The following is a 23,001-nucleotide window of genomic DNA, read 5'->3' on the forward strand; positions in this document are numbered from 1 at the left end:
TTTTATGCATTTTGCAATGTTAACACACGTGTCGGGGTTTCTTCCGTCATTTCAATAACTCCTTGAGCTATTATTGATATCCCAGCTATCTCGTTGATACAGTCTTCCTGCTACTCCAGACCATCGGCTGGATGCGACGATTCAGGATGTTTGCGATCTGAAAAAATAACAATTTTCAGTTTTAAACCAAGAATAAATAAAATTGCTTACTCGGGTGGCCATTTCAATTAGTGTCATGCACGTGCCACAACTCAATGGATATGACATTTTCTCTCTGAAATAGAACAATTGTCATCCAGATCGAGCTAATAGATTCCAAACTCTGAATATTTCAGCTGCAGTATCTTCGTATAACTTACCTATTACACCACCGGAAAAAGATACTGCACACATTAATATTCAACGGTTCTGTGCAAATGATGAAATCTCAGATGTGGTAAGCAACAAAACCATCTGAAGCCACTGTTGTTTCACATTTAAAATCAATTCAATTCAAATTCACTTACTTCCGTAATCAATTCCAATATGGTCGTCGAGAGTAGAAGGAAACAATTAGAATTCAATAAAAATATAAAAATACGCCTATTCAGTAAGGCATAGAGAGAGTTCGGCTCAATAGGCAAAGAATGGTCCCAAAATTTTGGGTGACACAACTTTCAGAATTGAATGGTCTGTGAAAGGCCATTCGACCTCTTCTGGTCGTTGGTCCCTTTCTTATTCTATCGCCCGAGTCTCCGTCACTTTTGTGGCTCTTCCGTCTTGCGGGTGGTCACATGAGTGAGAGGGACGAGGGAGGAAAAGGCACGCGGAGCCACACCCACGAGTATTCTATTCTTATTCCGGAGTAAGACTTAACATCTGGCCGGAGAGAGGTCGGTCCATCTGGACCTCTCTCCGCTTACTCAATAAACATGGATCGATCCTTAATCATGTTTTCTATATCTTATGGGAAAGATACGGGCAAAATATCTAACCTATAACAGGTCCCTCAAATTTTCGAATTTTTTGGCTGATTTTTGGCTGAAGGTGTGAGGCTGAAGACGTCGACGGTAAGGAACTCTTTCTGGATTTCGCCGGAAAACTGCTTCTCAATGCTGTTCTCGATGGTTCCTCCAGCCAAATTCAAGATCGTCTTCTTCTGGCAGCTTTCGTGGTCTTCGTAGCGGATCACGTCGAAGAGTGGCTTGGGAGATCCTTCGAGGCGGCCATCAGCGTCTCCTTGAGGACGATTCAAGGACGAAAAGCGTGATCCCTTTTATACTACTCAAATAAAAATGTCATTTTAATATAAACATTTGCATATATACGAAAAGCAATATAAACATAACTAAGAAAAATTATGATGTGTCATCGATACAAAACATCCTCCTTCTGTATTGACGTCGTTGACACATCTTCGGAACCAAAAAAGTAAAAATAGTTTTTGCTTTTCTCACAGCCAGTACAAAATTTGGCTCTGTTCCAAAATCGGAGGCCCATAAAAAAATCAGAGGCCCATGGCAGAATCGGAGGCCCATGGCAGAATCGGAGGCCCGTAAAAAAATCGGAGGCCCATGGCAGAATCGGAGGCCCATAAAAAAATAAGAGGCCCGTAGCAGAATCGGAGGCCCATGGCAGAATCGGAGGCCCATAGTAGATAGAGAATGTCATCGTTTATAAATGATGAAAAACTCCCTTATAAGCATCTAAAGTAGTGCAGAAGTCTGAAAACCATGTTGTAACTACATGATGCGCAAAGCTGATTTTTATTTTTTTTCATTCATTGCTAATTATAACAGATCTTTTTTAACACATTTATTTACCCGAAGAAAGTGACATATTTATGTGAATAATTGTTAAAAGAAAAAAATGGGAAGCAACTACAGTGCGTCCAATAATTTTAAGACACCCCCCTACATCGAAGGTACCGAGAAAATTGGATGTGTTCTGGAAAAACTGTGAATGTAGTTCGATTCAGAATGGTTGAAAACCCCTACAAACAAATTTCTAGAAAAAATACCTAATTCTGAGCACGTGACCTCAAAAAAAAACACTTTTTTGGCCGTCCAAAAATGATGAGACACCCTCGATTTTTTCGATTTTTCACGCATATCACCAGTAAGAAAGAGCTTTAAAACATTATTGATTATTCAAAAACACAAAAAAAACCAATGCACAGTTCAATAATTGGTCTCTACTCCATTGTTCTGAACATTTTCAGTCAACCTATATGCACATCCTAAGAAGATATCAATCATCAAAGTGATTGCTCGCAGTTGTTGTCCTTTTTCAGTGCTAAAAGGAAAACTTTTTGAGCTGTTTACATAGACTGCCTGTAACATCTTAGGATGTGTCCGTATAAAAAAGTTGTCAACTACAAAAATAAAGCTCTATTTGTGATCTATACAATCCATAACGAATCAATATTGTGAGACTATCAGAAAGGCTGTGTCACAGTCACAAAGTTGACCATTTTCCACTAAAAACTGCAATTGTCGTTGGAAGCATGAGTTATCTATTTCTATCACTTAGGACAGAAACAGACTTTGAGAACTAAGAACACACTAAACTCACAACGAATACCTTTTATTGAGTTTCGCAAAAACGAGAACTTAGAACTGATTTAATCATTCAAGAAGAGTTCATATTTGACCTTTTGACGTGGCTTGGGTCATCCGGATTCCACGTTCCTTCTCTCCTTTGATTTCTTCTCTTCCAATGGGTTTCGTGGCTGAAGAACCTAGGCGAAGCCACTTCCCCCTCCTCTCGGCGATCGGGCGTCCTTTTCCGAAGACTCTCTCCAATCCAAATTGTGGTATCCTGTCCGAGTGTTTCATCCTTCTTCAGCTGACATCCAGTTGAATTATTCGGCAACGCCATCCGCAGATACTGTCGAAGACCATCCAGCGACTTCTGATTCCACTTCTCCAAGATGAGTGGTATTTTGTGCTTTCCAACTGGCATCAGCGGATCCACCACCTCCACGTTGACTGACTTCTCCATCCATATTTTCCACTTTTCGGTCACTTTGGCGACGTCCCCAAATTCACATTGTAGATTTCTCGGCATCATCCAGACTTTCTCCACTTCCTTCGCAACTGATTTTACGAACTCAAATATCTTGCTGTTCTCATCCTCCTTATCAGTGTACTCAACAAGCACCACTGCCTCCTTCACTTCTCCCCAATCGAACTTCTGAGTCCACCCCGTTATCGTCTTATTACGATACTCGAGAACACCTGGCCCCCTCGCCTCCAATCTAGGTCCGATGACCGCAACACTCGCCCGAATCTTCACCTTCTTTCTTTCCTTCTCCCCTTCCGACTTGAACACCTCTCCCACGTCACCCGTGCTTGCACTTCTCCCCCTCTCTCCACGCACGGCAACGCTCTTGCACTGTATCTCCGATACCTCCGTCGGAACCTTCCGAAGTTTCTCTCCTGGTCTCTCCAGTTTCTTCTCACCTCCAATGAACTGTACTTCTGCCGAGTTCTCTTCGGCATTCACCAAACCATATGGATCTTTCCATTTCAGCTCAACGCCAATGCTCTCAAAAGCATTAGTTCCTATCAGTATCCTCTCCACCCAATTGTCAACCAACTGGAAAACTACTCTCACTTTCCGCCCTCTGACCACCATGGGAATTTTGATCTGCCCCCTGACTCTCATCTTAGAGTTTGACGCATTCAAAATTGTGAATGTCGGCTTTCCGAACACTTCAACTTTCTTTTCCCAGCCACGACACCCCGCCTTCAACCTCTCATAAGCAGTAGTCGATATCACAGATACGACTGCCCCACTATCAATGACAACCCGTCTCCGTTGTCCCAACATCTCCACCATTTCCACGGTTTCCACCCCAGCATTCTTGACAGTCCCCTCCTGGATCTGCACTTTATCGACTCTTTTCGATACACATTGCCAGGAACCATGTCCAATTCCTCCACAAGTGAAGCATTTCATTTTCGCTCCACTATCTCTTCTCTCCCCTACAGTTTTCCGGTCACCATCGTTACTACCTTCAGGCGAACGACGACCATCACTGTTTCCCTGATCTCTCAATCTCCCCATTCTCTCTTTCTGCTTCCGCAGTTTCTCATTCTCCCTCTGGAGTACAATATCCTTCAACTGGTCATACTGCTCCGCCAGTGGCAACTCCAACCGTTTAGCTACCAGCACCGACTGCAGCATGTCATCATCCTCCGTAGCTCTCATCAACTTTGTCGTTCTCATCTGCGACAACGTCGCTTTCCCGACCTCCGGATAGGCTTTCTTCGACCACTTCTCAACCTCCACGAGATACTCCCACAACTTCTGCCCAGGAGCCCTATGGAGTCTATCAAACTCCTGCAAAGCCTCCGCCTTTGCATCTCCTTGTCTCTTCTTGAGTTTCGCTTCAAACTCAACGAACAACTCAGCGATAGACCTCTCATGTCTATCTCTCAACGACTTGAACAACGACTTCGCTGCTCCCTTCAGGTATCTCTCCTCCAAGATAGCCACAAGCTCATCATCCTCATCTGTCACCTGCTGGTACTTCAGCAAGAACGCTCTCTTGAACTCCTTAAAGTCCCCAGTACCATCAAACGTTTTTGGCTCTGGCAACGCCGACGCCTTCATCATTCTCCCCATAGATGCCACCATTCCCATCATAACCTCGTTCTCCGCGCTATACCTGGAACTTCTGCCACTCTTCCAATCTTCACCCCAACTTCTTTCACTATCCGAGAATTCTCCACGCCTGCCATGCATCGAGAATTCGTCATCCGAATCCCTTGGGGACCACTTTCTGGCCACCTCCAACCTCGAGGGCACCGGAACTTCCTTAGTATCACGGGCCTGTCCAGCCTTCTTAGGCTCACTTTCCTGCTTTCTGAGCAGTCCTCTCAACTCGCTACTTGCCTCACGCTCCTCCTTTAATGTCTTTTTGTACTTCGAGACAGCCTCCTCAGCCAATCTCTTCTCCTCTTTCAGCTTGTTCAATTCTCTAAACAACGTCTCTCTCTCCTCATTCCAAGCACCTTGTAACAATGCCAACTCATCCCGGGCCTTTTTGGCATTCTCCACGATGCCACGTGACACCATTTCTACACCTTTCTCACAGAGTTCACGCAACTCTTCTACCGTTTCCACTCCATTTTCCCTCATTACTCCAATAACCTCTAGCGGCCATCTCTCTCCGCCAAGCTCTTCAAATCGTTCTCGCAACTCCTGACAGTACTTTTTCACCGGCTCTACAAGCACTTCTGACTGTCTCTCATTGCCTTTGCACGCCGCCTTGAGTGCCTCATACATATCACTCTCCATACGACCCGAAGACTCCAAAAAGTCAGTGAATCCCTTCACCAACTTGCATCTCTCCTTCAGTCTCACCTCGTTCATTTGGACAGCCCATGACTTCCCGGAAGAAGTAACACTCGAGCTTCTCTTTTTAGTTCTCTCCGTACTGAACGACATCACCGTTTCTCACCACCGTCTCACCAATATCACACCAAAGTATCTCACCACGGTCTCACCGTTTCTATTTGTCCGACTCTTCGATCTTCGATCTCCGAGACAGGAACAGCACGTTCGCTGATGTTTAGTCAACGAGAGGTTTTTTTCTCTCAAAACGAATTCGAATTGAGAAATAGTTCTAATAGCGAAGGAGCTCGGATCAGGTCTTATCACCTTCACCAGCGTCTGACTTCTACTACTACAACTAATTTGGTTCGGCCCCCAAGTTATCTATTTCTATCACTTAGGACAGAAACAGACTTTGAGAACTAAGAACACACTAAACTCACAACAAATACCTTTTATTGAGTTTCGCAAAAACGAGAACTTAGAACTGATTTAATCATTCAAGAAGAGTTCATATTTGACCTTTTGACGTGGCTTGGGTCATCCGGATTCCACGTTCCTTCTCTCCTTTGATTTCTTCTCTTCCAATGGGTTTCGTGGCTGAAGAACCTAGGCGAAGCCACTCATGAAAAATATGGATGACTGAAAATGTTCAGAACAATGGAGTAGAGACCAATTATTGAACTGTGCATTGGTTTTTTTTGTGTTTTTGAATAATCAATAATGTTTTAAAGCTCTTTCTTACTGGTGATATGCGTGAAAAATCGAAAAAATCGAGGGTGTCTCATCATTTTTGGACGGCCAAAAAAGTGTTTTTTTTTGAGGTCACGTGCTCAGAATTAGGTATTTTTTCTAGAAATTTGTTTGTAGGGGTTTTCAACCATTCTGAATCGAACTACATTCACAGTTTTTCCAGAACACATCCAATTTTCTCGGTACCTTCGATGTAGGGGGGTGTCTTAAAATTATTGGACGCACTGTAGTTGCTTCCCATTTTTTTCTTTTAACAATTATTCACATAAATATGTCACTTTCTTCGGGTAAATAAATGTGTTAAAAAAGGTCTGTTATAATTAGCAATGAATGAAAAAAAATAAAAATCAGCTTTGCGCATCATGTAGTTACAACATGGTTTTCAGACTTCTGCACTACTTTAGATGCTTATAAGGGAGTTTTTCATCATTTATAAACGATGACATTCTCTATCTACTATGGGCCTCCGATTCTGCCATGGGCCTCCGATTCTGCTACGGGCCTCTTATTTTTTTATGGGCCTCCGATTCTGCCATGGGCCTCCGATTTTTTTACGGGCCTCCGATTCTGCCATGGGCCTCCGATTTTTTTATGGGCATCTGATTTTGGAACAGAGCCCAAAATTTCACGAACTTTTTTTGAGTGTTGGATGCTCCCTCGAAATGTTAGCACTTTTAATAAACAATTGACAAATTTGAAAAAAAAATTGAAAAAATGGTACTTTTGACAGGTTCTCAACTGAGTCACCGCTCAGCCAAACAATAGGGAGTGAAATTTTTTGAATGAAGTTCACTTTTCTTCCATTCTTCTCGATTTTTATCGCTAATTAAAAAAAAACAATTTTTGGAGCGCAGATGCTTCAAATGGACTTTTAATGACCCTGTGTTTTCATAAATTATGTTTCTCTTTTTCATTCCGACTGATTGCTTCCAGATCTTGACAACTTTCAAACATTGTGAGAATCTCATTTCACCACGGAATCAATTTACTTGAAAATTCAATACTTTTGCATGTTATACCAAAACAATACGAGTTTGCATTATTTATTACGAGAAATTAAAAGAAGCTTATTTTATTTCTTCTTTCCACCGGCAGAACCAGCCAATCCTCCGATGGATCCGAGAAGACCAGAGACTCCAGAGAAGATTCCTCCAATATCTGGATCAGCAGCCTCGATGACAGACAAACACATGAGAGCGATGAAGACGAGAAGAAGGAAATTGAAATTCATTGTTTTCGGGAATTGTGAAGATTCATGGGGTGGGGTGGGGGTTTTATATTGGCTCCGGGTTCTCACCGTGAATGAGATTTTAGTTTCAGAACCAATTTAGAGTGGGAAATAGAGATGAAATGGGTTCTGGAGTCATATTGATCGTGAGAACAGTCTTATGATTTTACTTCTAACTTTTGAAACGTTCTAAATTGCTACCAGGTATTAAGGATAGCTTGATTAGGCATATCCCAAATTGTTGTTCTGTGCTCTTCACTTGTCTCGCTTAAGCCCTGGTAAAGGTCAAGAATAGCTTCCAATGTCAGGGGCGAAAACGATTTCTAGAGAGAAGTGACGAGCACAAAACAATAATTTGGGATATGGCTAATCAAGTTATCCTTAATACCTGGTAGCAATTTGGACCCCCTCTGAGGTTCCTTTGTTAAAAGAAGAATCATAAGACTGTTCTCACGATAAATGCGCTTATGACTCCATAACCCATTTCATCTCTATTTCCCACTCTAAATTGGTTCAGAAACTAAAATCCCATTCACCGTGAGAGCACCGAGCCAGTATAAAACCCCCACCCCACTCCATGAATCTTCACAATTCCCGAATAAAATGAATTTCAATTTCCTTCTTCTCGTCTTCGTCGCTCTCATGTGTTTGTCTGTCATCGAGGCTGCTGATCCAGATATTGGAGGAATCTTCTCTGGAGTCTCTGGTCTTCTCGGATCTATCGGAGGATTGGCTGGTTCAGCCGGTGGAAAGAAGAAATAAATTGAGTTTCTTCTAATTTCTCGTAATAAATTATTCTGCATTCAAACAAGTGTTCAAGTATTAAAATAACTATTTATCCACCGTAAACATTGAATCAACGGAATGAAAGAAAAAAAAATCAGGGGCTTTTTAAAAAATGTAAATAATTTATGATCTACACAGTTGTCGAAGACGTGGAAGAGGTGGACGATGAGGATGATGACTTCAGAAGTTCTTGCCATCCTCTCACGATTAGCCGGTGCTCATTTGCTTCCACAGCTTTCTCTTTTCCATTTGGTGAGACCTGGAATCGGGTAAATTTAGATTTATGAGAACATTTTTTATCGAATTGCTCAAATTCTTTCAGAGATTAAGTAGATCAATAAGTGGAGGTATCTTTTATAGATAGAAAACTTCTTGTTTTGAGATTTTGAGTTACGAGCTTTCAAACATGGCAGCTTGAATGCGGAGGGTGAAGGAGACGCAGAAAAAACAGGAGATCTAGCTTCTCTGCGTCTCCGTTCCTACTCTGCCTTCGGGGTGCCATCTTTCAACGTTCATAACTCAAAAACAAACATAGCTATCAAGAAGTTGTTAACTACAAAAATAAAGAACATAAAATTTTTCACATTTTGTTAGTTGGCAACTTTTTGGCAGCGTTTGTAGTATTGCAGTTAGAACGGTAATTAGGTAGTTATTTTTCTACTAGACTTTCTTCTATAGTCTTGTAAGCTTTGTATCTCAGCAAACTCAAACAATATCAAAAAGTAGTCAACTACAAAAATGATTAGCGTAAAATTTTACATATCTTGTTCGTTGACAACTTTTTGATATCTAATATAGATTCAGAGATATGGACGTTCAAAGTTTATACAGCTGTAACTCACCTCCTTCCTCTCCTTCTCTATAGAGTTAGACGTGAAGTTCTGTGAATTCTCCTCCGAACTTTTCGGTTCAATCTTCAAAAACTCCTGGAGCTCCCGGATGATTGGATCCTTAGGTTCCACATATTCCGGTAGTTCTTCACGAATTTTCAAATGGTTCTTTGTGGATAATTGCCGTTTCAGAAGTTCTGTCAGAGAGTCTTCTCGAGCCAACTTTGGTCTCTCCACTTTTGCCGTTGTTGTAGCCGATGAGAACTCAATTTCAGTGCTTAAATCAATAACTGGAACAAGTCCTGGACTCAGAAGTTCTTCTTCTTTCTCCTCTTCTTCTTCTTTGACCACCTCTACTTTAACCTCCTCCACCGTCTTCAATGGTCTCACGTATCTCGGCACTTCCTCGACGAATTCTTCTATAATTGGAGGTGCCACCACTGCATTCGAAGTGATATTTTTTCTGATTGGAGTCGCATAAATCGCATTGATCTTCTTCGTCTTATCCACTAAACTTCGCGCATTCCTTGACCATCTTTTCTCGGGTGTCCGTGGTCTTCCCGGTCTTTCGTAGCTTTTTGATCTACGCATTGAGAATTCCTCGCCGTGTTTTCGATAGGAGCGGAGTCTGGAAAATAAATAATTTTTGGAAAGTAGAATCAGTTATTTTTAACATTTTTAGTCCAGTCACATCGTTTGGAAAAATCATACACTATTAATTTTTATATCAAAATGTAGATCAAATCTAACTCTAAATGTTCGTAGTTGACAACTTTTTCATAACTCTTCGAGATATGCGCCTTTAAATTTGTGAAGACGAGAGGGAGGGATGGGTAAGAGACGCAGAGAAACTAGAGTGTCTGACTTCTCTGCGCCCTCTCACTCTTTCCGTGGTTCAACTTTAAACGCTCATATTTCGAAAACGTGAAGAACTATCAAACAGTTGTCAACTACAAAAACGTAGCGCGATTTTTGTTCTACATAAGAAATGTAATTTCTAATAACATTTTTTCCTAAATTTTATAAGAAATCGGCAGATTTGTTTTTGAGAAAATTAATTTTTTGTAACTGAAATTTATTAATTCTTGTCGAGCACTTTCCGGAAAAAATGAAATAATGCCAAAAATTTTTATGTTTTCCTTCCCATAAATAATTCTTTCACTTGGTTAAACTTCGAACTCAACGACAACAAAAACCGGAAGTATTCCATTTTTTGAGAGGAACAACAAGGGGAGTCTAGGTAAGTTGGCATGGTGCCAAGATTTTTAAAAATTGGCTAGTAAACGAGATGTTAAGCGTATGATAATCAGATTCTGGAAATCCCAAATTGTCAGTGCTGACCGGTACTTTTTATTTTGTGTTTCTAGCCCTCGGAAAGTTCTTCCACAAGTCCGTTTTGATTAAAGTTTTTCTTAAATTTCAATTTGAAGTGCATCAAATTTTTATATGGCTAGAGAGAGCAAGTCTAGCTCTCTATTTTTGTTGTTGGAACTTTTTTGATAGCTCTGCACGCTTTTGAGATATGCGCCTTTAAAGATGGCCCGGTGAGAGAGGAGACGCAGAGAAGCGAGAGCGTCTACTTTCTCTGCGTCTCTCCCTCTCCTCTCTTGCCGCCCGCGGTGGTAGCTACCATCTTTGAAGATGCGTATCTCAAAATCTTGAAAAGCTACCAAAAAGATTTCAACTACATAAATAAAGTTCTAAACAAGATTTATCAGTTCCAGTAAACTTTTCTGAAATCTGACATCATCCCTACCTGGAATAATCCCTCTCTGGAATCGGTGGTGGCGCATAGACGTCACTCTCGTCCTCTTCAAAATCACTCTCATTCCCATCTTCAATCCTTCTACGAATCCCTCGATACTCCAACCAAGAAGATCTTGCCACATCATTCCTTGTCGACATTTCGGAAATGAGAGAATCCTCAGACTCTGCCAATGGAGATGAGATCATTTCCAGCTCATCGATGACTCGTTCCATTAAAATCTCTCTGAAATTGAATTCACGGTGTTATTCTGTTTTCTACAGTACCCCCATTCTCTTGCTACAGTAGTACACCATGCGACGACCAACCACCAATTCTATTCAACCGATAGAGACATGCTTTATTCAAAAATGCATTGTTGAAAATATTGAAAGAGCCTGAGTAGAAAGAGAAAAACATATAGAGAGAAATTAGTTGAGAAAAGACACAATCACGGGTATTTGATGACATAGAAACAGGTGTTCAATGGAGCGTACTTGCTAACATACATGATATTTGGAGAAGAAATGTTGAGGAGGTTACGGTAGCTGCCACGTGGCGGGATTTCAAAAATTTTTTACTGAATCTGATAGATCTCAATTAGAACTATATTTTTGTAGTTGAAAATGTTTTGATAGCTTTTCAGGATCTTGAGATACGCGTCTTCAAATATGGTAGCTAAAAGCGCGCGCGGCAAGAGAGGAGAGAGAGAGAGAGACGCAGAGAAATCAGACGCTCTCGTTTCTCTGCGTCTCCTCCATCTTTAAAGGCGCATATCTCAAAAGCGTGCAGTGCTATCAAAAAAGTTCCAACTAAAAAATAGAGATTTAGACTTGCTCTGTCTAGCCATATAAGAATTAAAAAATTTGGACAACACCTCACACTTGTACACTGTCTCTACCGTATCTGCTACCGTAACCCATCATCTCTTCATCCAATAAGAACAATCTAAACATGCACAAACTATATCAAGTAATTCACAACTGATCGACAATGCGATTCATGGCATCTCTAGTCTGATACAATGCAAATATCTCTTGACTCTTCGCACTTGCCGGTCGACCAGGCAACTCATTCGGGTCTGGACTGGCCAGCATGAGAGTGCTGCCGATCGGAGAGTGAGCTGGAATTACGAACTCTTGAGATCCGCCGATTGAGGTGGCAAGTGATCGACGAGACGCTGGAGACATACTGCGGTGACGGAGGGATCGGTGGCTGGTGGAGGCGTCGTCGCGGGTCGAGGACTTGGAGCGACGGTGGTGGTATCTGGAGTCATGAGAGCTATTAATAATACTTGCAAACCGGGCTGAAAAATATACCAAAGTGTAGATCCTACAACGGGCTCAAAAAACGCGAAAATGGCAAAAAAAAACGTGTTTAGCTATTTTTGAAATACAGTGACAAAATTACACCGCACGTTTTCCTATTTGTCAGTGTAACTATGTCACTGTAATTTGGGTAAATGTGCCGATATCGGCGAGTTCTATGTCTCTCATTTGATAAGGGTTGGAATAACTAATTTTTCCTGGATCTGAGTCATTTTTCAGTAGAAATCAATCAGAGGTTTGGCTTGAATTTCATCGCTTTTTGAACAATTTTAGCTAAAACCTATCAAATTTTTCAGATTTTTAGAGACATTTTCATCCAAAACACCTCAAAAACTATGGAATTTGTGCTACTTTAAGCTGAAATAACTTTAAAATCCCAATTTTTAAGCGTTTTTGAATGATTTTGATTAAAACTGACTAAATTTTTTAGGTTTTTAGAGACATTTTCAGCCAAAATATCTCAAAAATTATAGAATTTGTGCAATTTTCAACTGAAAAGGACTGAAAAAGGCATTCTAGATCGGCCCGCGGCACATTAACCCAAATTATAATGACCAAGTTACACTGACAAATAAGATTGTGCGGTGTAACTTGGTCACTGTAATTTTGTCACTGTATTTCAATCATGGCTAAAAACTTGTTTTGCACTTTTTCCCGGCTCGCGGCACACTATCGACTCGTCGCGATCTACATTTTGGTATATTTTTCAGCTCATAATATTGATTTTTAAGCGAGTTACGCGGCTATCCAAAAATCAGCGTTAAATTTCACACGCTTCACTTTTGATAGCGTTTCAACCTGTCGAGATATGAGCTTTTAAGAATAGCTGAGAGTGGAGAGAGAGCGTAGAGAAGTCAGACACTCTCATTTCTCTGCGCCCTCTCTGTTCCTCATACTCTCTCTTACCTTTCCCTATTCTGATTCTGTTCATTCTCAGCCCTTAGACGATACTCATCCCTTGGCTCCTCCCTCCTCTCTTCCTGTCTTCTCTCTTCGTTTCTCGTCTCCGGATATCCATTACTTCTTCTAGAATACTGTCCAGGAGACACGGAATTTGTTAGATTCCTGTGACGGTCTGGGACAATATACAGAGGACTGAGAGGTGCTGGGTACGGTGGCGGTTGGGATCTGAAATTGGAGATTTTAAGAAATTAAAAATGGAAAAAGGGGGGAAGGACCTCAAATCATCCCTAGATCCCGTCATGATGATGGGGTGGGTAACCGGTTGGAACGATGGTTTCGGTCGATAGTCATGATGGATGTATTGCGGAGGATCTTGAATTTCATCGTAGAAATCACTCGTGTTGTCACGGAACCTTAAAGAAATTGTTAGATTTTTTGGCTTATTTGGACTTTTAGAACGATTTTCAGATCTTAAAATAGTAGACTAAACCTTGATCTTTATTTTTGCAGTTGACATATTTTTGATAGCTATTCTAGGTTTCGAGATATGCGTCTTTAAAAAATGGAGAGACGCAGAGAAGCGAGACAGTCTGACTTCTCTGCACTCTCCCCACTCTCTCATCTTTAATGGCGTGTATCTCAAAAGTGAGCTGAGCTATCAAAAAACTGTAAACTACAAAAATGTGTGGAATTTCAAGCAAATAATTTTTGTAGTTGCCAGTTTTTTTTGTTAAATCATTCCAGGAAGAATTATTTCACAAAACAATCACTTCGTTCTATAGTATTTTAAAGCCACATATCTTTCCAGGATCCAGCAAATTTTGCACATTTTTGTAGTTGGCAACTATTTCATAGCTCCGCCCATTTTTGAGATACAATCGGTCAAAGAAAGTGGGTTTTTAAGTAGCGAGAGAAGGTCGAGAGAGTGTGCAAAATGACGAGAGACTCTCGCTTCTCCCCACACCTCATGTTTTTTTGTTTTAAAAATTTATTTAATTTTTAAAAATCTAAATTTTTTGAGCTAAAAACCAACAAACTACCTCAAAAATTGACTAAGTTAGAGATTTTCGAAGTTTATCGACATTTTTTCAAATGTTTCGAAACAAATTGTCTTGTAATTCGGTCAGTATTTAAGTTTTTGGGATGAAACTTATATTTTCAAAATCAACGTTTCAAATTAATTCTAATAAGTATAAATACACCCTATTTCGGTTATGAAGAGAGACGCAGAGAAGCCAGACGCTCTTGCTTCTTTGCGTATCTCTTCCAGGTTACCATCTTTAAAGGCCCATATCTCAAAAGTGGGTGGAGTTATCAAAAATTTGTCAACTACAAAATGAAGATCTAGGTTGGATCTACACAACCAACTTACCTCCGATCGCTCTCCTCTATCAACCGTTCCTTCCACTGCACCTCTTTCCTCAAATCCCTCCGATCCTCATCACTCATCAATGTCTGCACTTTCCTATCATTCCACTGCTCGTACTGTGGTCCGTGTGCCCTTACAAGCAAAGGCGCTCCACCGAACGGAGATGGAGTCAGCGAGATCAGTGAGCTCTCTGAATCTAGAGGAGCTCTGAACACTTCGACGGTTGTTGTCGTTGTCACGGCGTCATTGAGAAGAGCATTCTTCTTGGATAGTTGGATTCCTCCTGATGATGGGGTGAGAGACACTTGGGAACGGGATATCGGAGTTTGCCAAGCGGGTTCTTGGTGTTTCTGGAAATGCTTCAATTTTTTGTCAAAGTCTATCTAAGAGCTTTATTTTTGAAATTTAAAATGTTACCCTAATACCAAAACAATACAAATTTAGAAGAAAAATCATAGGACTGTTCTCACGATCTTATGACTCCATAACCCATTTCATCTCTATTTCCCACTCTAAATTCGTTCTGAAACTAAAATCCAATTCACCGTGAGAGCACGGAGCCAGTATAAAGCCCCCACCCCACCCCATGAATCTTCACAATTCCCGAAAACAATGAATTTCAATTTCCTTCTTCTCGTCTTCGTCGCTCTCATGTGTTTGTCTGTCATCGAGGCTGCTGATCCAGATATTGGAGGAATCTTCTCTGGAGTCTCTGGTCTTCTCGGATCTATCGGAGGATTGGCTGGTTCAGCCGGTGGAAAGAAGAAATAAATTGAGTTTCTTCTAATTTCTCCTAATAAATTATTCTGCATTTAAACAAGTGTTCAGTTATTGCAAAAGAAGTGTTTATCCATCGTAAACATTGTGTGAGAAGTAAAAATAATTTTTTGTGATTTTGATAGAGGAGAGCACAAGAAAATTTCTACAAAAACCTATTACTTGTTGAAAAATATGAAAATTGCTTTTCTCGTAGAACTATCCGTACAGCCAAAGCTTAAAAGTTCAGAAAATGGCAAAACCCGCTACTTTTACGAGAAAAAACAATGTTTTGTTATTTTTTTGGGCAGCACTTCTTGTGATCCCCTTTATCAAAATTACCTAAATGTTCTTTTTGACTTCTCAAGCAATAATTATTTGAAAAAGTTAAGTTATCACTAAAAAACGGGAAAATTGAGGCGTCTCGGGTGCGAATTGTCCCGGCGCCTAAATTTGAGGGCAAAAAACCTTATGACACCGCCCACAACGCTTTTGTAATCTCCGTGCTCTCACGGTAAATAAGATTTTATTTCCAGATCGAATTTAGAGGGAGAATGGGGGGAATGGGTTCTGGAGTCATAAGCGTATTGGCTAAAAGTCCCGAAGGCCAAATTTATAGTGTAAATAGCACTAAAATGGAATTTACTAGGGAAGGCCTCGGGGTGACCGTGGAGTTATGGAACGTGACATATATCATTGGAAAGCTGGGAAAACGATGATTCCAAATATATACTTAGTTTTTGCCCTCGAGGCCTGGTCTTTGAGAAACACAAGGTCCAAGTTCGGAAAAATGGCAAATTATTGCCTTTTTAACACGGGAGAATTGCAAAAAATTGCAAACATTTTTTCGCGTGTTAGAAAGGCAATAACTAGTAATTTTCACCCTGTTTTTCTCGAATACAAGATCTCGAGGGCAAAAACTGAATATATATTTGGAATCAGCGTTTTCCCAGCTTTCCAACGATATAGCTCACGTCCCATAACTCCACGGTCACCCCGAGGCCTTCCCTAGTTAGGCATTTACGTGAAATTAAAACGGTGAAAACCACCAACTTTGAGGGCAAAAACCTTATAACCCTGCCCACACAACGTTTTCGTAATTTTCGCGGTTTCAGCCATCTAATGCTATAGGCCACGTTAGATACCTCCAACTTAAGTCTAGATCAGCCCCGTGAACTCCACTCGGACAATATCATTCTCAATAGAGCACACTCCGCAGACCTTACCGTTTCCTCAATAAGACTATGTTCATAATAATATCTAGTAGTCGACAGCATTTCAATGAAACAAAGTGTTGAATCCCAAAAACCACCTCTCGATGTTTGTCTCTTTTTTCAGTTCGGTGTCATATTTATACACTCCCTTTCCTCTACCTTCTACGTATCGAATTCCCTCCTTTTTTGTTTACTTTTTCTCCTTTTTGGCACCTCCTTCCCCTCAGTGTAACTCTCTGGCTACCTTTAGTCACAAGGGTTTCGGATACATGGGGGTATCTTCTGGCAGAGGGGGAAACAACACAGAAATCTCAAAAACCAAGGGAATCAATTGCAAATATTGACATTGATGCTGCGAGGAAGACTGAGAAATGTCTCGCACTATTTCACATTTTTCCGCGCGAAACAACACAAAATATGGATGACTCACCGGACGGAAGACGTTTAGAACAAGCTTTGTTGGTTGAATGAACTCGTCTGGCGGTGAATCACGACCCTGGAATTGAGAGAATATATAGAGAAGAAGAGCATTTCAGATATTTTGGGAGTGCCGTTGTTTTTTGAGATCTCACTTCCCCGCTTCTTGTCTTTGAAGGCGTTTATCTCGGAAACTAGAATAGGTATAGAAAACTGGTCAACTAACAAAATGTGTAAAATTTTCTTCTTGTTATTTTTGTAGTTGACAACTTTTTAGCAGCTGTTCTAGTTTTTGAGATATGCCTCTTCAAAGACAAGCGACTCAAAGTACGAAGGAGAGACGCAGAGAAGCAAGGGTGTATGCCTTTCTGCGTCTCTATTTCTCGCTTATTGTCTTTGAAGATGTTTATCTCAGAAGCTAGAATAGATATAAAAAAGTGGTAAACTAACAAAATGTGTAAAATTTTCTCCTTTTTATTTTTGAAATTGACAACTTTTTGATAGCTCTTCACGTTTTTGAGATATGCGCGTTTAAAGTTGAACTACGGAAAGAGTAAGAGAGACGCTGAGAAGTCAGACACTCTAGCTTCTCTGCGTCTCCCTCCCTCCAGCTACTATGTTCAAAGGCACATATCTCAGATTCTGGAATAGATATCAAAAAGTTTCCAGCAGAAAAAATTCCTATGAGATTATGCATATTTTGTATAATAGTTGACAATTTTTTGATAGCTCTACTGATTACTGTTGTATTAATTATTAAAAAAAAATTTTTTTTGTTCCGCTTCGGCCGGTTTTGTTTTAGGCAGGCAGTTTTGATAAGGGGCAAAACTTATTAAATGAAAACTGCACGTGGCTTAAATTTCGAACAGAGAAGATTTTCAAAATATTCTCCAATAACGAAATTTTTACTTTTGGTGTAGTCGCTTTTGTTATTTTTGAAATTCAGCTAAGCAAAAAATATGAATTTGAAAAATATATATATTGACAAAGTTTGATGCTTTTGTCATTTGTTGAAATCGGAAACAACACTTTTTAACCAGACTTGTCAAAAATCGGGCCGGCCCGCGCCGGGCCGAGATTTTTCTTGACCGGGCCGGGCCGGGCCGGGCCGAAATTTCTCTTGGCCCGGCCCGGCCCGGTCGGCCCGGATTCAAAAATGGGTACCCGTTTTTACCAATTTTTTTTTGAAATTTTTCGAAAAAATAGAGTAAAAATGCTTAAATTATCATACATATTCACATTTTGATTCAATTTTAAATGTTTATTCGAAAACTATACTTTTTTCAAAAAATTTCCAAAAATTTCCAAAAAAGTTCAAAAACACAAAATGTTTCAAAACGGGCCGAGCGGGCCGGGCCGGGCCGAGATTTTTCCTGATTTTGGCCCGGCCCGGCCCGTGACAAGTCTGTTTTTAACCAAAAAAAATCGGGATCCAAAGCAGAGCCAAATAATTTCCGATATTTTTCGAAAATTCGAAAATAAATTATCAAGAAAACTTCTGTAAAAATGAACTTTTCGGAGGCAAAGCATTTCAAGGACAGAACCCCAGTAACATGTTTTTGAGTACACACATTAAAAAAACATTTCAGGAAAGTTAATTAAGTTTTGAAAATTTCAGTAGAAATTTCTAAAATTTTTCAAAAGCTTTTTCAAAAACCTGTTAAAATAAGAAGTCGTGGCTTAGAACCCGTCAATTAGGCCATCAGATTACAGTGACAAACTACACTGACCATCTTACACTGACCAAAATGTATTAATTTTTTGAAAAAAAATTAATTGGAAAACTCAATTTCATATTATTTTCCGAATTCAGGAACCAAAATATTTTCCATTAAAAAAAACCAACTAACTTTAAACGAATAAATCGGCGAAGGCGGTGGCGACGGAGGTTTCGGAGGAATCTGATGGTGATGATGTCCTCCATTTTCTCGTTTCGACGACCCTTCTCTTCCAATTGATATTAATGTTTCACGAGATGTACTGGGTACCATTTGGATTGGGAGTGGAGAACTTCTCTGGAAGAGATTTCATTGAGCCGCTACGCAGCAAGAGGATACAAAGCAATTAGAGAAATTTCAATAGAGCGCGTTTGCAATTTTTGTCAAAAACTTACATGAAGAGAAGTGTTGGATCTCATCAGATCTAGACCTTCTTCTAGTCGGCGGGTGGGAGATTCTGAGTATGGAGACATCCAAGAACCTGAAATTTGAGAATATTTTTAAGCTAGCCACATTCCCAAATTGTGATTTTTGTGTAGATCAAATCTAGTTCTTCAATTTTGTGGTTGACAACTTTTTGATAGCTCCGCCCACTTTTGAGATATGTGTTTTTAAAGATGATAGCTCAGTTTCAGAGACGCAGAAAAGCGAGAGTGTCTGACTTCTCTGCGTCTCCATTTTTCATTTCCAAACTTTAATGGCGCATATCTCGAAAATGTGAAGAGCAATCAAAAAGTTGTCAACAACAGAAATGGAGCTCTAAGTTTGATCTACAAGAGAAATGTAAATTTGACAAAAACGGAGAAAATGGGATGTCATGACGGGCTCTCAAAGTTGGTCGGTTTTACACTGACCACCTTTTTACAGTGACCATCATGTTACAGTGACAAACTACACTGACCAAATTACACACTGCCGCTTTAAAAGCGCATATCTCGAAACCTGGAAAAGTTATCGAAAAGTTGTCAACTAGAAAAATATAGCCCGATTCTTGATCTACACAGACAATTTATAATTCTGAATATCGGTTATCAACGCGCGGTAAATTCCTGACAATTATCTTAACATAACTAAAAACTCACTCTGACTCGTACTCGGACTACCGGCCGATTGAATTGCACTATGTACGACTAGACCATTATGTTGTCCACCACTCGTGGTTACTGTAGTCTTCATATTGATAACCATTTGTCCGTGTCCACCGGAGGATGGCTGAGGGTTACTGTAGCTTTCGTAGGTGCCACGTGACGGATGATGATATCCATTCGAACCGCGCATTGCGGTGCGATTTTGAAAGACGTGAAAAGAATGTTTCTGGAAGAAACGGAAGGGTTACGGTATAGTTTAGTGAGAGAGAGGGAGACGCAGACAACGAGACACTCTCGCTTCTCTGCGTCTCTCTAGTCAAGTTTTTAAAGACGCATATCTCAAAAGTGGGCAGAGTTATCAAAAAAGTTCCAACTACAAAAGTGTAGAGCTAGATTGGAAGTATATAAAAATTGAAAATTGAAAGTTCTCAATTAGGAGGAGCACTAGAAATTTTGAAATCGGAAAAATGAGAAATGAGTTTATATTTTTCTTAATAGTTTGTGAATTGTTCTTTAAAATTTTACAAAAAAACCGAAAAAGTTTGAAATTTTGATTTATCAATTAAAAAAGAATAGACGCAGAGAAACCAGACACTCTAGCTTCTCTGCGACACTCCTCATCTTTTGTTTCAAAAAATAGAGCTTATCTTCATCAAAAATGAAAAAAAAAGGAAAATGTTTTTAAAAATGTATACAATTTTAAAAGGAAAGTGATAGATATAACCAAGAGTTATAACCATACAATTCAATATTACAAGAGGACAGTGAGACGCAGAGAAGTCAGACAGTCTAGCTTCTCTGCGTCTCTCCCTCTCTCTCTGAACTGCAAAGGTGCATATCTCAGCAACCGAAAGAGCTATCAAAATGTTGTTAACTACAAAAATGTAGCTCTAAGTTTGATCTACAAGAAAAACGTAAATTTGACAAAAACAAATGAAATGGGATGTCATGACGGGCTCCCAAAGTTGATCGATTTTACACTGACCACCATGTTACAGTAACAAACTACACTGACCAAATTTCATTGCCGCCTTAAAGGCGCATATCTCAAAACCAAGAAATGATATCAAAAAGTTGTCAACTAGAAAAATGTACTTCTTGAAATTATCTATTATTTAATTAAAAATTCGAAAAAATCCGACAAGTCTCTGCCACGTGGCACCGTTTTAAAGTGAGCTATTTTGATTAAGTAGTACAAAAGTAAATCAAAACAAAAATAAAGTAGTAAGAGAGTGTTGAGGGGTGATAACATTTCCAAACAATTCAACAGCCACTCACATTTTTCGTTTTCCATAAAAAGAGAGAGAGAAAAAGAGAAAGAGAGAGACAGTGTTGATGTGCTTTTCGGTTGTTTGTTCAATGTGTATACGCGCATGTGTTTGAAAGGCAACATGAAGAAGAAAAAGGTGGAGGAGGGGAGTGAAATACGAAAACGAAAAGGAGAAAAAGATTAGGAAAACTATACGGGACGGCGGAATTTGGAAAAGGTGGGAAGGATTTGGGTGTGAATTTCGAAAAAGGGGGGGGGCTTATCAGTGTAAACTTATTATTGGGAAATCGGATTAGGTGATTGAGTTTACTCTTTTTCATACATTTTATAGTTTTTTTATAAACACTTTTAATTTGAGAGCAAAATTTTTTTGAAGGAATTATCTTGATTTAAGTTAACGTTTTAAGAAACATTTCGAAGGCCCGGCTTCCAAAGAAGATGGATTAAAAAAAAACATTTTTTCACTTTTTTATCGAAAAAGCATTTCCAAAATTTTTTGAAAAATCCGAAAAAATTTGAATTTTGATTTTTGTCGCCAATTCTACGGGTACGGTTTTAACCCTATTGTCTTGAAATTACATTTTTCATATAGATGAAAAACCGGGCTACATTTTTGTAGTTGACAACTTCTTTATAGTTCTTCACGCTTTCGAGAGATGAGCGTTTAAAGTTGAACTACGGAAAGAGTAAAAGAGACGCAGAGAAGTCAGACACTCTAGCTTCTCCGCGTCTCTCTCCCTCTCGCCATCACGTCTTTATACGCACATATCTCAAAACCCTGAAAAGCTATCAAAAAGGTGTCAACTACAAAAATGGAGAGCTAGATTTCTACAGGAACAATGCCAAATAAAGTTTTGAAAAAAAAACTAAAATTTCAAAATAAAATATTTCCTAGTGATATCAAAAGAATGTGTCATCAGAAAAATATGTTGATTTCCTCGTTTTTTCCATTTCCTCTAGTGCAAAATTGAATTTTATTTCTGATTGTGAGTCATCAGGAGAGGACTTTAAATGGACATTTTTGAAGAGGAATTCGTAGTAAAAAATGATTAAAAGTGGGCGTGGCTAGTTAGGCTCCGCCCATATCTGACAACTTTTCAATCTAAGATTCTTAATAGAAAACTTGATAGTTTTCCTTTGTGTGAAAAAATCAAGATTTTAGTAAAAATTTCAAAATTACTCTGTTTCCGTTCTCTCTAAACGTATACGATTTTTACGAATTTTGTCGGAATTACATTTTTTGTGTAGATCAAAACTGGCTCTTCATTTTTGTAGTTGACAACTTTTCGATAGCTCCGCCCACTTTCGAGATATACGCTTTTAAATATGGTAGTTATACGGTGAGAGAGAGAGAGAGAAGTAGGGGAGAGACGCAGAGAAACGAGACGCACTCGTCTTTTCGCACGCTCTCTCGCCCTCCCATCTTTAAAGGCGCATACCTCAAAAGTGGGCGGAGCTATCAAAAAGTTGTCAACTACAAAAATGGAGAGCGAGATTTGATCTATTTGAATTTATTTTGAATTTATTTATTGAAAGAAGGGCACTTGCCACTTATACTTCAAAGCTAAACATACACAGAAGGATAAGTAGGACATTAGTAATTGAGGGGAGATAAAGTTAAATATTTAGACAAATCAACATGTTTCAAGTTAGTTTTAAAAGACCGGGAGGAGGGTTTAACCGGGAAAGAAGAAACGGGGAGAGAATTCCAACAATTTAATGTGCGGTTGATTAGGAACTGGGAACTGGATTTGTTACAATTTTTAATTATACAACGTAAATAAAATGGGTGTCTTCTTAGAGATTTAACAGACGGAATAAAAGTAAATAAGGCATTTGCACAATAGATCTCTCTGCTGATAATTGATTTATATATGAATACTAAATCGAATACTAATCTTCTGAGCTCCAGAGAGTCTAGTCCACATATATCCAGAGCATTGAAATAGGATGTATATTTTATTCCAAACTTTTTGAAAATGCGATGAACAAACGACTTTTGAATAGCCTCAATCTTCCTGATGTGATGTTTGAGGCAAGGTGAGAATATAGTACTTCCATACTCGAGGGTAGGTCTAATATATATAGTATAACATCTGATAAACACTTCTATAGTCGAATTCCTGAGAATGTTGAAAAGCATATTCACTCGGAATTGAGATCTCCTAAGAATGATATTGACATGCTGTGCAAATGATATGTCGTCCGAAAAGAATATTCCCAAATCTCTAATATGCTTGACCAACGGGAGTTTCAAACCCGAGATCTGAAAATC

The 23,001-nt window shown here is 39.5% G+C and overlaps 4 protein-coding genes across 4 annotated transcripts; 3 read left to right on the forward strand and 1 right to left on the reverse strand.

Moving 5' to 3' along the window:
* Window positions 1-945: 945 nt before the first annotated feature.
* On the forward strand, window positions 946-1,249 carry GCK72_002939 (uncharacterized protein; the record flags this gene model as incomplete). Its single annotated transcript, XM_053723706.1, has 2 exons — window positions 946-983; window positions 1,027-1,249. The coding sequence occupies 2 exons, from the start codon at window positions 946-948 to the stop codon at window positions 1,247-1,249; spliced, it is 261 nt and encodes an 86-aa protein (XP_053592351.1).
* A 5,938-nt stretch (window positions 1,250-7,187) lies between these two features.
* GCK72_002940 (uncharacterized protein) lies at window positions 7,188-8,065 on the forward strand (the record flags this gene model as incomplete). The annotated part of the gene is made up of 2 exons (XM_003095029.2): window positions 7,188-7,335; window positions 7,821-8,065. The coding sequence occupies 2 exons, from the start codon at window positions 7,188-7,190 to the stop codon at window positions 8,063-8,065; spliced, it is 393 nt and encodes a 130-aa protein (XP_003095077.2).
* A 154-nt stretch (window positions 8,066-8,219) lies between these two features.
* Window positions 8,220-19,646, reverse strand: GCK72_002941 (uncharacterized protein; the record flags this gene model as incomplete). The annotated part of the gene is made up of 12 exons (XM_053723707.1): window positions 8,220-8,348; window positions 8,932-9,547; window positions 10,676-10,909; window positions 11,801-11,929; window positions 12,898-13,119; window positions 13,170-13,307; window positions 14,267-14,613; window positions 14,809-15,069; window positions 16,664-16,729; window positions 18,501-18,665; window positions 18,764-18,849; window positions 19,451-19,646. The coding sequence occupies 12 exons, from the start codon at window positions 19,644-19,646 to the stop codon at window positions 8,220-8,222; spliced, it is 2,589 nt and encodes an 862-aa protein (XP_053592352.1).
* On the forward strand, window positions 14,109-15,034 carry GCK72_002942 (uncharacterized protein; the record flags this gene model as incomplete). The annotated part of the gene is made up of 3 exons (XM_053723708.1): window positions 14,109-14,195; window positions 14,243-14,600; window positions 14,817-15,034. The coding sequence occupies 3 exons, from the start codon at window positions 14,109-14,111 to the stop codon at window positions 15,032-15,034; spliced, it is 663 nt and encodes a 220-aa protein (XP_053592353.1).
* Window positions 19,647-23,001: the final 3,355 nt, after the last annotated feature.

Source organism: Caenorhabditis remanei, chromosome I (genome assembly GCF_010183535.1).
Source record: "Caenorhabditis remanei strain PX506 chromosome I, whole genome shotgun sequence".
NCBI lineage: Eukaryota > Metazoa > Nematoda > Chromadorea > Rhabditida > Rhabditidae > Caenorhabditis > Caenorhabditis remanei.